The 15318-nt window shown below is 34.5% G+C and overlaps 1 protein-coding gene across 1 annotated transcript; it reads right to left on the bottom strand.

Moving 5' to 3' along the window:
* Positions 1-3544: 3544 nt before the first annotated feature.
* LOC140756587 (uncharacterized) lies at positions 3545-13825 on the bottom strand. The gene is made up of 3 exons (XM_073092115.1): positions 13210-13825; positions 12541-12602; positions 3545-7417 (listed from the first exon to the last, which is right to left on the bottom strand). The coding sequence occupies exons 2-3, from the start codon at positions 12593-12595 to the stop codon at positions 3669-3671; spliced, it is 3804 nt and encodes a 1267-aa protein (XP_072948216.1). The 5' UTR covers positions 12596-12602; positions 13210-13825; the 3' UTR covers positions 3545-3668.
* Between the last annotated feature and the right edge of the window lie 1493 nt (positions 13826-15318).

Here is a 15318-nt window from a genome sequence, read left to right as displayed (position 1 = left end):
ATTTAGAATGACCGAAAACTTACGAATCCTCCGCTTTCGCCGCGAAACCGCAACACTAAAAAATATGAAAAAGTAGATAATACGTTGCAATTGCGGTTGTCCACTGCAACGAAGGAAACTTGTACTCATCTTTCCTTCAGACGTGCGATTGTGTTTCAGACATTGCGAACATTTCTGACCGCACAAAATTGCGGTCTCGTGAATTATGAAATAAAACTGCGAGAAAAACTGCTCCACAAGTTCTAACTTGTTATATATATCTCAGATTTAGTATTCCACGAAAAAACAATAAAACAAAAACATAATTAATTAATTTTTATTCATAAATCTCGACCTCTTTCGTGTGAATGTACATTCTTTCCTAATAGTTTTACTCTTTTAAATCATATTCAGAACTTATAAAAGATACGATATATTATTATCACTCAATTATAACTGTCAATTTTACCATTCGACTTAACCTAATTTTATAATAATTAGTATTAGCTATTTTTACAAAGCTCGCTATATTAGGTCTTATACAAAAGCCTAAACTAATTAATTAATCAATACTTGTACAAAACTCCTTACTTCGACACATGTTTGTAACATACTAAGTAATAACAGATTCTAGGTTTTTAATCTTCAATCACTCGAAAAAATATTAACTATTTCACTTATAAAATGTATTGCATTCCCTTATTGAAATGTTCATCAACTAAAACTGCACTTATGAGTAATCGTTACGCATCGTTACAATATTTACAAACTTAATTAAGTAGGTACGGTATCATTGCCGCAAATATTCTATAGTCGAAGTACATCTTAGGGAAAGATAATGTGTATTCACAGTGAAACCTATCTACACGTCGAACTCTTCCTCCGACGCGCCTAAATCATAAACAAATTCCATCTAGATATTCAACTTTCTTGGATCTATCGAGTTCATTTAAGATATGATAAGTAAAATAAAATAATACTTGTTAAATATAGGCCACTGAACTTATAGCACATTCTCAAAATTAATAATGAAACAAACAATCTATATCATTCCCATATCTCCAAAATTTACAAAAATAACATTCCCAACCACATCGACGGACCTTCCAAGTTCCCGAAAATTAAGTCAGAATGATTAGAGGGATAAATCTTTGACGATGACAGCTCAAACCTGTACGTTTAATAATATTTTATTTGTTAAGATTGCACATTTAAAGTCGCATGCACAAAAAAATAAAGTAAATGCACCATAGATTTTAGACGCTCCTTCGCGCCAAATATTGGCGTCTGTCTTCCTCAATTTTAAGTGAAAAAAAAATAGCATAGAACGATCTATAAGATTCATAGCCTACATTTATAAGAGTTAATACATATATAAATTGAAATAAAAATTTAATAATCAACCTGTGTTAACGTAATTGAACATAAACACGATTTTAAATGAAATCAAAAATTATAAAAATCACCTGAACGTATCATCATCAGAACGTAAATGCTTCACATAAAGCTGAACTGAAAATAATTTGATGCGCTGAAATCAACTATTAAGATTTGTAATGTCTACATATACCCAAATAGAAAATATTGTCAAGGCCAACGCCTACTTAAATTGCGTCAGGTAATCAATTATCATCTGACGCATAAAGGTTCATGTCAGTTTACAGACATAGAGCGTGTCAGACAAAAAGTATTATCGTATACAACGTGTATTGACTTATTTATATCTACCGTAACATAGCCAGCAGTAATGGGCCATGCCTGTCAAAATATTGTATAGAAAAATATGATTTTGCATGCCGCGGTCCAAGTCTGACACATTCAAAGTCCGTAGATAAAACTGAGCCTAACAAGTGACACGTATTTTCAGTAAAATAAGTATAATTACGAAATTACATAAATCTACGATTACCGTGAGGTTATCGTACATTTTTACACAAACTGTCCATGTTATTTTATTATGACGTCATGTTACATTAATGTTACTATAACATTACTCAGGTGGGGTGCCGACCCCATTTGGATTTCATGAACACTGACGCTCTTGTAAACAGAGTCCAAATCTCAGTACATAACAGAAAGCACACTTAAATTATATACCACTTAGTTCTTGAGCCTAAGTTAGAAATTACAATTAAAAAGCGTGTGCACGCACGCAAGAAGTTATACTTCTTTGGCATACTTATTAAAATTATTTTTAGGTATCAAAACGGAAATAGCAAGTTATAGAATTAAAAACAAATTATGTGTTACATCCGCAAATGTATCCCAAAATATAAATACAGTCTGATCTGTTTTCCAAGCACGCCAAAAGAAGTATAACTTCAAAAAAAGAATACCTACGTTTCAGTTATACTGGCAACATCAAAAGGAACTAAATCGTTTGTAGCTAACACAGATCTTACGCATTTTCTGTTAATGTTAAAAATTTAAATTGAAAGTTACCAAAAAAAGAAACATGATCAAACTATTATGTATGTTAATGAATAAAACGTAATTATATCCAATTGGTTATCAAAACCAACAAAAGTCAATGAAACTATTTTGCTATATTTTTAATTCATACTTATCAAATAGAGTCAAGGAAACAGTATTTTAATCATAGTATTGTTACCAATAAGCCCATTGAACCATATTTATCACAAATAACTGACCTTACTCAAATATTGTTGTAATAACATTTTCCTATGTGTTTATCAATATGTATTATCTTGAGGCTAGAGTTAAACAGCATCAATGAAATTTGTAGGCTATTTGTACATATTATTTAAAATCGTTAACATCTTACACATATAATTTTAGTGTGGTGTATGATGTCGCGAATTTTAAATAAAATGGACGATTTAGTCTACAATTATATGACTGCTTAACGCTAGCTCCAATATTCATATAATTAAGATAATGTCAATTACTGAAAAATATGTAAATTACTTAAAAATACATTTTTAATGTAAAACAAAATTTATAATTTCTATGACTGTAGAAAAAAAATGAAAAAAATTGTTTATGCTGTCTATTTCATTTGTATTACCGACACTTTTGGACCAAAAACACTTGAATCACTCAAACAACGTCATCTTCATGAGTTTGCAACACATATATATTAAGAAATTACTTCAAATAAGTTAAAAATAATTCGAGTACATTGCAACACTTGTGCCCACATAACTAAACTCTAATCTTAATACTTTGAAATTAGTATAACATAACTTCACTTCAACTCTCATAAAAAACAAATCAGACTTTGACTTATGTTAATTTTTATTTACATGAAGCCCTATGCGAAGTTTGTTTCACATTATTATAAAACACTTAACAAGGTAAATTGTTTATCTACATCTTTATTTTTTTGTCTGCCACGACCTGTGCCTGACAGTTTCAATGTCTGGGGGGGGGGGGTTACTACCATCTCTTAAAACAATAATATTTTTATATTCGTTGCAGGAAATTTAACTTTTTAAGCAAAATATGACACTTTCAGTTAGTTTTATACAATGGATAAGCGGAAAATTAATAAGGGTTTAAGTTTGTTCAACTGTGTATGACGGAATATTTTACTGTTTTAAGGAGAAAATAAAACTCTCCTGAACTATGATGGTTTTTAAAAGATGGTTGTAGGCCACCTGTAGATATAAACTGAGCCTCAATTTCTCACAAAATTCTCCACCCACTCAAATACACCCAAAAGTTACTTATGAATTTGGTAAGGGCTTCAGAGGTCCAAGACTAAGTAGTCCATCAGCTCCAAGCGCTTGTAAGCCCGCTGTCATACCGTTCTGCATGTTATGTACCGACACCACTGGAATCCCAAAGCATCCACTCGCCTGCTCGCGATTGGCTAAGGGAATGAAACTGTATATACCTAAATTACTTAGCCGTTTCAAGTTATCCTCTTGGGAAAGATCTACAACGGGCAAACCTAGCTCTCTGTTGGGTCCTGTCACATTATGAAACACCCTCTTATGATGCTGTAGCTGTAGTGACTTCGGATATGACGCCGGACACTCGTCGCACTTGAAAATAGGTATTTTACTTTGTGGATGAGCATTACTCATGTGCACATTTAAGGAGTTGTAGTTCATGAACATTTTCTTGCAAATCTTACACGCTAACATTCCACCTCCGACTTTAGCTTCTGGTATTGAGAAGTTGCTAGATTTTGAGGTGTGCTTGATACTCATACCGGCGCCGAGGTTCGGGATATGTGGAACTGGGCGCTCAGGAGTTGGTGATCGACTCTTCGCTTTCTGTTTCACACTTATCCCTCTTGATGCTAGGACGTTGGCCATGGCGTTGGCTTCCTTATTTACGGTTTTCTTAGTTATGGAGATTTGTCCACCGAGATTCAGTTTGTCTTTCGCGCCTTGCACGCTTTGTATCATGGGCAAGCCTTCTCGTTGTTTCTGCATGGCCATAACTTGGCAATCCTCGTTATCGTGCTTTCCCGGTAAGAGCATATCAGGTCGCCGTCGATTCTGCTGTCCAGGTCCACCGACCATCCCGCCCGGTCTTTTCATGGGCATCCGCGGCCCTTGCTTTCCTGCTCCACGTACCTGCCCGTGTACTTGTATACCTGGCCTGATAGTTGGTCTCTGACCCCTGACAGTCGGCATACGAGGTCGCGTGCCCGTAACGTTAGCATTCGCTGCCATTCTTATTTGGGTTGGTGGTGGCATTTGACCCCCTACCGGTTGCCCTGGAGCTGTCATTTGTCCTGGATTCATATCTGATGTGGGAGGCATAGTTTGTCCTGGGGCCAATCCAGGCCCGCCTAGCAACTGACCTGGAGGAAAGGTTTGAACATTCTGTATTCTGACACCGCTACTTGTAGGTGGCTTCATAGTTCCACCTGGACTTGAAGCCGGGTTATATGGATGACTTGGTGATCCCATCCCTGGCGGTCCCATTTGTCCTGGCTGTGGACCCATCAAACCTGTAGAGGCTTGGCCATATACAGACTGCTGCATACTTTGAAGCGGCGACGCGGAAGAATATGGAGAAGATGCACTCGAATACGTGTTTGGGGGTATAGAGCCTGGATATCCAGCTTTTGACATTGGAGGCTGGTACTGCCCATATCCTTGCCCCATGTAATTTTGTCCAGGTACTCCCTGGTATTGGCCTGGCATCTGCCCAGCGCTGCCATACATATTGTTCGATGTCTGTGGATAGCCTGGATGCATATTTTGCCCAGGAGCATAAGAGTTATATGATTGAGGAGGAACCATTACGCCGCCAGCGCCGGGATACGCTTGGATATTGATCATGACGTTTTGTTGGTGAGTAAACCCTGGACCTGCACTATTTATCGTCGATAACTTTCCTACTTGCTCTGCTAATTGTTTTACAGGTAGAAGGCTCGAAAGAATATTTGAAGATGAAGAATACGGTAGAAGAGTCGACGAAGATGGCGCAACGAGACTCTTAGAGTGTCCCGTCAACCTTCTATGGTCTTCTAAAAGTGATATATCTGTGAATCTAGTATTACAAATATCACATGAATGCTGAGGGCCTAATGTATCTAGAGATATATATTCACTGGCGTCTGACAATGACGACATACTTTCCTTCTTAGTTGCCGAAGACAGTAAGCTTTCAAAGATTTCATCCGCACTCTTTTCTAACATATCAATAGGAGGCTTTGAATCTGGCGCATTCCAATTAAAATTATGCTGTTTCTCCGTAGACGGTGTTAATCTCGATGACAATGAAGGACCCGAGGTGTAGCTGGGTTTAGACGCGGAATACGAGGACGGTGCGACATATGGCGGAGGGGGCGGTAGAGTTTCTGTTTTCGGAATCACTGGCTTTACATCGGTAGCCGGAGTAGCTGATACAACGCAGCAGTCATCGTCTTCGTCATTAGAATCACCATTTATTTCGATTATAGTTACTCCAGTGTCTTCTGTCTTTGTAACAGGAAGAAGTGGCGTGGTAAGGGTACTAGGCAAGGCGTGGGGGGCGTTATAATTTGATTGTGCATTGCTTTGTGGTCCATCAGGGTCCGCTTTGACCCTTGCTATTATGGGTGTTGACATATCATTCAATGGAGGGGACGCTCTTTCTGATTTGATTTGTCCTGAGAACAGAGGCATGTTTGAGGTTTGTGGTGTTCCATCCTCTGTTTCTTGTTTTACGACAACATTCTCAACGTTAGATTCCCGTGATTCACTGCGCTCTGGTGTAGACGACGTTGTGGCGGAATCTCTTCGAGGCGCTGACGTTGTTACAGAGTCTCTCCGAGGTGTAGACTCCCTACGAGGCGTAGAACCTCTCCTTCCTTGTGGCGGCTCGATCACTTGCTTTGGTGGTTCTTTTGCTGCTGTAGGATGATTCGGCCCTCTTTTTGGAGTTTGTTTAACAGCTGGCCTTCCAGGAGGCTTTCTTTGTGGCGCTTCCTTCACTGGTGCAGCTTGCACTACTTTCTTAGCAGGAGTGTTTGGTGGTTCAGTTTTAGGTGTCACCAATTTTCTTTGAACTGGTTTGCCTTTTACATTAGCAACCTTTCGAGTAATTCTGGTTTCCTGTTGCTCTTCGTCACTATCGGATTTTTTACGTTTTTTAACTACAGGCTCTGGCTCTGGTTCCTGTTCTTCCTCTTCTTCAACTTCTTCATTTTCGTGTTCAGCATCAGAACCCTCTTTTTCTTCATTTTTTTCGTCCTCCATAGATTCATCCTCCTCCTTAAGCTGCTCATTTCCGCTACCTTCATCTTCATCGTCTGACGCCTTGAAGTCTTTCAAACCATTAACAACTTTAAAAGAATTCCCATTATTCCCATCGGATTTTAACTTTAATTTAATGCCGCCTAGTTTACCTAATTTTTGCATAACATCACTCTGCTGTTCGGAATCAGGTTCTTTCTTTATTGGAGTAGAATTTTTCTTAATCGTAAAGCCTAAACCACTAAGTTTACTTAAGGCTGAATCGGAAGAATTTGCCTTCGAATCATTGTCGCTTGCTTTCTTCAGTGAGATGCCTGTCTTTTTGAGGATTTGCGATATGTCTATCTTTTGCGGCGTTTTCTGCACCTTCTGTTTCGCTGTTTCTGGAATTTCTTCATCATCAGACCAGTTTTCATCTCCGGATGGAGCCGTGTCTTCCTCGTCTGACGGCAGCTTGTCGAGCACCACCGAGGGCAGGGACACGTGTTGTATTAAATGGTTCTCTAGTTCCTCCCAATCTTCAAATTTTATATCACAAGTGAAACACTTGTATTCCTCTTTAGGTTTTTTAATAACCGCTCCAACGGACTGAAGTCTTTTTAATATGTTAGCAACATTACAGTTTAAAGGTATTTGTTTTGTGACTTTAAAGTCTTGTTCTGGCTTTGAATCTTCCTCGTATTCTTCTTCCGAGCAATGGTCAGGGTTTTGTTCCTCTGCCCCTTCTTGCTGATCTTCATTCAAATCTGGGTACTCTCCATCCCGATCCTCATCATCTGAAACAGTAAAAAATACTATATTGGGTATAATTTTCCATACTGTTTGTATATTCATTATATTACATTTTATATCTTATTTTAATTGGTCCTTTTTTATGATTTTAGGGATAGGGTATTTTGGTCTTTTGTGAATAGTGTTTCCGCCGCCATTCTGTTTGACTTATGATATCGTTAGTAAACATTGAATTTACTCATAAACACAATAATCCAGAAATCCTGTTTATTTTCAAATTGATGTCTCATTCGCACCAAAACGGTGATTGGCGTTTTAGATATTTGAGGAAAATAGTGGAATTTATTAATAGATATTTACATTACTTGTTTGCTTTTTACAAATCTATCATAAATCATCATAATTTAAGATTTTACCATTGCAATTGTTTTGCCATGATCACATGAGAGGCTGGGCCTGATTTTTAATTAACATTTGCTTTGCACACTTTGCACTTTATCTAGGTCATAGCAACGTTCGCGCCGAGGTCGACAACGACGATGCTATGATTCGTATGCACTTTACGCATTTTTGAGTTACACTACTAGTCATTTGCACGACAGTAAGTAAAATGAAAGGATTTTGGAAATTTAGGAAAAGTTTACCCTCAATTTTGGAGGCGTTGCGAAATACTATAAAATTTATTATTTTTATACAAATTAAACAGTGCAAAATTGATACAAAGCGCAGTGGTAGATTTATCAATAGGCTGAGCAGGTTAGAGCCTAGGGCGGCAAATTTAGCGGCGACAAAGTTGGTAGGGGCGGCAAAATTAGAAATAGCGGCAAATGTGTAAATCCTCCACTTTGGCTTCTTTTTTAATGATTTGAAATATAGACGGCTACTAATAAAAATAAAAATACCATTAAAATATCTCAAAAGCAGCACGATAGAAAGATAAGAAAAGACACTTCAAAACGAATATATGATTATTTTTACAATGTGGCTAACGCATGCATATTATGTAATAAGTAAGAAACTATAACTAACAATCTTATATTTAAAGTAATACAACAAAATGTTGACTACATAACTTAGCAATTGTTAGCTTAGAAGTCTAGAAATTTATTATAAGCAAAACTCACAAGTTACTTGCAAAATGCAGTCTATGCAAAAAATAAAAGGTAATATCAAATTTCAATGCATATATGCATATGATAATGTTATACAATCGCTGCCTGCGGTATTTTACAGTATTTGACCGAACAAGACGGGGTTTTTGTCCCTTTCGCACTAACCGGCTTTATGGAAAACACAGTGACGCACCACTAAAACATATTTTTTTTTAATATAGGAGTAGTAGACCAGCATGCAGTCCACCTGATAGTAAGTGGCTACTGCCCCCAGAACGGAACACAGCAGAGCCTAATACTGTCGTTATTAGGCAGAAATAGGTGTGGCGGTGGTGGTGCCGGAGTAGACCCCCAAAAGGGTTCTACCACCTTCAAATATTTATCGAAAACATAAAACGCCTGTGATTATTACCACAAAATACAAACTATCATAACTCTGTTTATCCAAAAGTTCCCTATCAAAGATTGAAATTCAATTCTATGAATGTAAAATGTAGTTATTCACGTAAATTATTGAAATTATTATCAAACAGGTAATATATTCTAAACGTAATTATCATCAATCATCCCAGCGACTTAATCATTTAATTATACTCATTTATAAATGTCATATTGACAACAGGATTGTTGTATTTCGATATTGATATTGATAACGGGTGCTCACGATACGCGGTTTCAATTTTTTTACTGCCGATATTTCAACCGTGGATCGAGATCACGTTTGAATGGATCGTGGCCGCGTTTCGCCGTGACCGCGATCCATGTAACTGGGTCGACATATCGGCAATAAAGAAATTGAAGCCGCGTATCGTGAGTAAACATCCTTACTAATATTATAAATCCGAAAGTAACTCTGTCTGTCTGTCTGTCTGTCTGTCTGGTTGTCTCTTCTTCGCGCCTAAACCACTGAACCGATTTTTATGAAATTTTGTACAAAGATAGTCTGAGACCCAAGTAACGACATAGGAAAGTTTTTATCCCGGAAATCCCACGGGAACTAGGGATGACGGTCTAAGATCGATTAATCGGAGAATCGATCTTTTGGACCAAAAAAAGTCGATTATTTTAATCGATATTAGTAAGGATTGAATCGTAAACTATGCATTTTATCGAGTGATGATCTTTAGCAAAGTTGAAGGTACGAATTTACAGATTTATGTATGTTAGTATATTATATTATTTTCTTCTTTTAAACGCGGGCGAAGCCGCGGGCAAAAACAAGTTATATAATAAAATGTCTCAAAATGTTTACTTACGATACGCGTTTTAAATAAAGAAATTAAACCGCGTATCGTGAGTAAACATTATACATATAATGAAATGTCTCAGTTGCGCGATAATATTAGTCTAGAAGAATTACATTTCAAAAAGTGCGAAATAACTTCATATTCCTCTAGAATAAGATGTTAACTATTCATAATTCAACTGCAAATTTAATCTTAAGACAAAAGGCGCCTAATTCGTTAAGGCGATTGCGAATCTCGACATCTACAATTGACACCATAAATCTGTACTCAACGCCATCTATTATTGGAGTGTTGAGATAATGGGACACTTGTAAGTAAGTTATGTGAACTCAAAGTCAACAATTCAGTTTCTAATGAAAAGTATTTGGGCTTGAGAGTTCACTCTGGGTACTTATAAAATTTTTAACTATGTTACTACTAACATAGAATTAGTTAAAAATTCTTCAAAACACCAATATAAGATCTTTATTGTTTCAAATTGTCAACTTTCAATTATTTATACTGTTTAGATTTTTTTATTTTTTTAGAAACATATATAATAATTTATATCAAGTTTAATAAATCATGTGAAAAATCCTGTTTAAAGACATATTACAATGGATATATAGATATATATATATATATGGCTTATAATCCTATGGATATATAGATGGCTTATAATCCTAAGCAAAATTAAGGTAGTGTGCCAAAATTCATCACTTACAGTAAATATCCACAACAAATGATTGAAAATGTATGAACTAAAGTTTCTAAACAAACAAAGCAAATATTTATAATTATAATCTATATTGATTGATTGGTGCAAAACATAAATAATTCCACTTACACTTATTGTTGTCACTTCATAAAAGCTTTAAACGTATTTTAAGAGAGTTTAAAGCTATGATTATAATAAATTATAATGACATATAAAATATAATATTAAATAAATAAACTTGATTATTAATTATAATTTATAATTAGTTTGACATAATTTGTATTTTATATTTAATAAAGACTGTTGCAAATTATTTTAAAAAGTTGCTTTGTTGATCATTTTTATGAAGTAAAGTGATGATTATAATTTTCAAATGATTAATTATAATTAAGAAATATTAAATACAAATCAGCATAACATGAAAAAAAACAAATAATTAAAGAAAACATAACCTAAAATTAGAAATTAAAGTATAAATAATTATAATTGATGTTGATAAATATAAAATAAATAAACTTGATTATGAATTATAATTTATAATTAGTTTGACATAATTTGTATTTTATACTGAATAAAGACTGATGCAATTTATTTTAAAAAATTGCATTTTTGATCATTTTTATGAAGTTAGTATTACTGTATTTTTCTTTCGTCATTTGAATTTCGTCATGAAAAATAATTTTATGTTTCAATCCAAAATTATGATGATAGAATTAAAGCTTACAGAAAAAGAAAGCAAAACTCTTGATAATTATAATCTATATTTATTAGTGTGACACAAACAATAGCACTTACATTTATTGTGCAGTAATTACGGAAAGCTTTCAAATTGAGTTTAAAGCGATAATTATAACTTGATAAATATAGAATAATAAATTATCTAGATTAAGCATTATATAGTCTGATTCATAATTAGCTGTCCAAAATGTAAACAAAGAAATGTCATTTGTCAAAATACGATTGTATTGTAAACCCTAGCAAAATAACAAGAAACAAAAATCTTTAAGAAACTCAACAAAAAACTTAAAGGAAACTTAAAAATGGGGGCACAAAAAATGTTTTGGATCCCGATTGTGTTACCATTATCACATTTTAATTTTCTACCATAAACCTTGTTTTTATTATTATTACTGTATGGAGCGAAATTGAGGTAATATAAATATTGGAAAATGTGAATTGATCTTAACTTATTTATTATTATTTTATTACTTTAATATCGTCAAAAATAAGAAACTACCATTTGAAAAGTATTCTCTTGATAGGTCAACACCGTTGTTTACATTTTGGACACCTAATTATGAATTGGGCTATCGTTTATAATTTATTTTGTAAGTATAGGGTGACAATTATATAATAATGTAATTGACTTGTACAAAATATTATCAGTTTTGTTGATAAAACTTATTTTGATATAAAAGTTATGTGCATCAGAACGCAAGGTAGCTCATTTTTATAAAGTTAAATATATATTATTCTTTTTTTCTCATTTATAATTTAATTTTTAAATACAGAAAATATAATGTTATCAATTGCTTCTTTGTAGCTAATTGGTTATTTTACTGGTCAAGTTATTGGTTGATAATTATAGGATATTTATTTTATCACATAATTTTTATAAAGTTGTTTTATTTCTTTTTTCTGATTTTTTATTTAATTTTTTTATCCGGTAAATTAAGATAAAAAATAAATAAGACAAAACTAAACAATATGTTGTATGTTATGTCTTCTTTGAAGCCAATCAGTTAAAATAATACTTTGGCAAATTCTTGGTTGATAATTATAGGATATTTATTTTATCACATAATTATCATGATAATTATTCACCTACAAAAACATTTGTTACGATAAAATAGAAATACATTGGTATAGTTATAATTATTATTATCAGAAGGATTCTTATGATAATGATTTTATAATTTCTTCACAAAAGCTTTTAGTAATAAAAAAGTACTTTGCTTGCTAAGGATATAAAAAGCAGAACTTATTTTCATGTGTGTGTTTGCATGTTAGAAAAAATGAAAATGAAATGAAAAAATGCTTAACCCATTAGGACATTGGTTTTATTCATTGCACCTCGGATGATCAAATAAAAATAACAAAATAAAACGAACCTGATGCATCATTTGCAGGAGAGGATGGGTATTCGGTCTCAATCTTTGTTTCCATGACAAACCTGCAAACAATTCAGAGCCTCTTTAAAATTTTGAACAAGGCCTCCTTGCCTATATATATACCAATTGCATTCATTATGTACACATGAGGTCTATAATGTGGTCCTGCTACTGTAGGCACTTAACCAACCTCGTATATAAATTTATTACAAATTCACCATTTCGTTCACAAGTACTATAAACACATTGTGTACCATAAACAACCGAAACTATAATCTGTTTATTTACAATAGGCAGTAGGTATAGTGACCTTTGCCTAAAAGAAAAACTTAAGTTTTCGTCACGTTAGCGCCAATTTATAGCAATGTTGTTAATCAAAAATGTGAAATGCCTTTTGAAATTGATTCGTCAATCAATAGCGTAATTGACAAATATTGGACGTATTTAAAAGGGTTAAAGTAAATAAGAAACAAACAAGAATTATTGTGTTGTGATTTGTTCATTTAGAATTGTGTTTTTACTAATTATACAGCATTAGGTAGAAAAGCAAGTGCCTTATAGTACCTATACTTGACGTGCAAACCGTTTCACCAATAAACCAAAACAAAGCCATAACAATTCAATATCATGCCGCTAACCAAAAAACAAGATTTAAAACTAATTACTCACTCTCATCGTCCAAATTAAATGAAAATATGTAGATATTAATCCAGTAATAAAGTTCTTTTTGTTTGTTTCAAATCTCACATTATATTGTTGTTTATTTCGCAATGTCTCAAGTCTACAACATCAGTTAACAACACCACTTTGAACGGGTTCCAACACAAACAAATAGGTACACTCAAAACACACCTTGTTATTGGCTTTCACTTAGTGCAAAAAAACTAACAATACTGATCACGAAAATGCTATTTTCCGCGAACTTCTGTCACTGCACACTGTTTCTTTCACCTGCATGAAAATACAAAATGGCCGGCCAAATAAACCTGGCACAACGCCGACTAACAACAAAACGTCAAACCGCACTTGTATCGAGCCGATACCGAATTCGTTCATAAACCGGTAATGATAATCTTTCTCAAAAATCGTATTACAAATGTAATTAAATTATGCGCATTATGCGAGTAATTGGAATAATAATAACGTTTGAGTTCGCTCGGCGTCTGACCGAAGCCGTCGTTTCGATCCGACGTAGCGTAGCTAGATATCTAGGCCGGCCGTATAAAATTCTGTTCCGTTCACTCGCAGGGAGGCGAATACAGAACAGACGCGGATGCCAGTGCCAGTATGGCGGCGTGCCAGTATTGGCTGCCTGGCAAATTCCTAGGTTGTGCTGTGGTAGCCATCTCCTTCGCGCGTACAACTTAATAGTATGCCTATCTCGCTCTCTCATTAGAGTGTATGTATGTGTGACTCCATTTTCAGCGAAAGCCGACGACGACCACAGAAACATTTATCGGAACGGGTCGCAGCGCAACGCTTCGTATGAAATGACCTCGCTCGCTCAACTCGAGCGTCGGCCGCAGAGCTCAGACTGTCGAGAAATAATAATAATACTTTGAATTCGACAGACTTTACCCTACTTGACGACTTGAGCCGAGCGAGCGGACGCATGATTCATGTCACGATATGAAAGTCACGTAAGTTATTATTATTACCTACGTCTACTGAATGAGATAACGTAGATGAAATATTGGTTCATTATAGTTGATCGAGTTTTAATATTGGCTTTTGTGACGTGAACGTGGATTTATGGATTTAGTAAACACGTTACTCTATTACATCCGTTGTACAATTAATTAATTACCAAGTCAATTATTTACTTATTAAAAAAAGACTTATTTGTGTATTAAATAGCATTAGGTACTTACCTAAGTATTTTTAACCTACTTAGGTTTTTACCCTAGTGACTAATAGGGGGTAAAAATTAACGGGACTCAGATACGCATTTATTATCGATAAACATTATATTTTTGGTAACTTAGGTAAATAATTTATGTAGGTAAGTACTTAGGATACTTACCCCAAGGAATTACCTAGCATTCCATAGCTAAAGGAAAAATACTTAATTAATATTACGTACTTAATTAATATCAATTATTATATTAGTCGAGAGACGAACCATATGCCATTTTTATACAACAAAAATTAAAGTAAGGCGTACCTACTTTAATAATTTATTCAAAATACCTATTTATTTACCTTTAAAGCTATCTAGGTAAATAAATACATAGATAAGGTAAGTATTTAAGTAGTCCCGGGAAAATCTCGTATTAAATCGTTTTAGTTCATGCATGTAGTTTTGTCTACTCGTATAGTAAAAATATCGAGGGGGTAATTAATTAAGCTGTAACTAAGCAGTAATTGGACACACTTAAACTTAAATTTATGTATTTGTTAACATTAATACATCCATAACTACTTATAGAACTATCGACTCATGTATTTAACATCTTAAAATAAGCTAAGATGAAACATTATGCAAGAAGGAACTAATTAATAATACGTGACGTCTAAAACCAGCTAGTTTATGCCCCGCGGGGATTTACAACGGCTGAATACGACGCAGAAATAGATAGAAACGAATGTGGAATGTGGCATAAAGATAGAGCGGCGGACCGCCTCACCGTCGTCGGAACGACGGAGTGTTTCCATTTCTCTCTATCGTACAGTGTCGCCTTATTTCTATCTCTGTCCCTCACCCTTACACACTCAAGTCACGCTCTATAATGACGATATAAACTCAGGGTATAACAAATGTATACTGTATAAATATAG

The sequence above is a fragment of the Epargyreus clarus genome, unplaced genomic scaffold, assembly GCF_041222505.1.
Source record: "Epargyreus clarus isolate Ecla_fem2 unplaced genomic scaffold, WU_Ecla_fem_2.2 ptg000035l, whole genome shotgun sequence".
NCBI lineage: Eukaryota > Metazoa > Arthropoda > Insecta > Lepidoptera > Hesperiidae > Epargyreus > Epargyreus clarus.
Note: the sequence above shows the minus strand (reverse complement) of the source record. Positions and strands in the feature narration are given on the sequence as shown.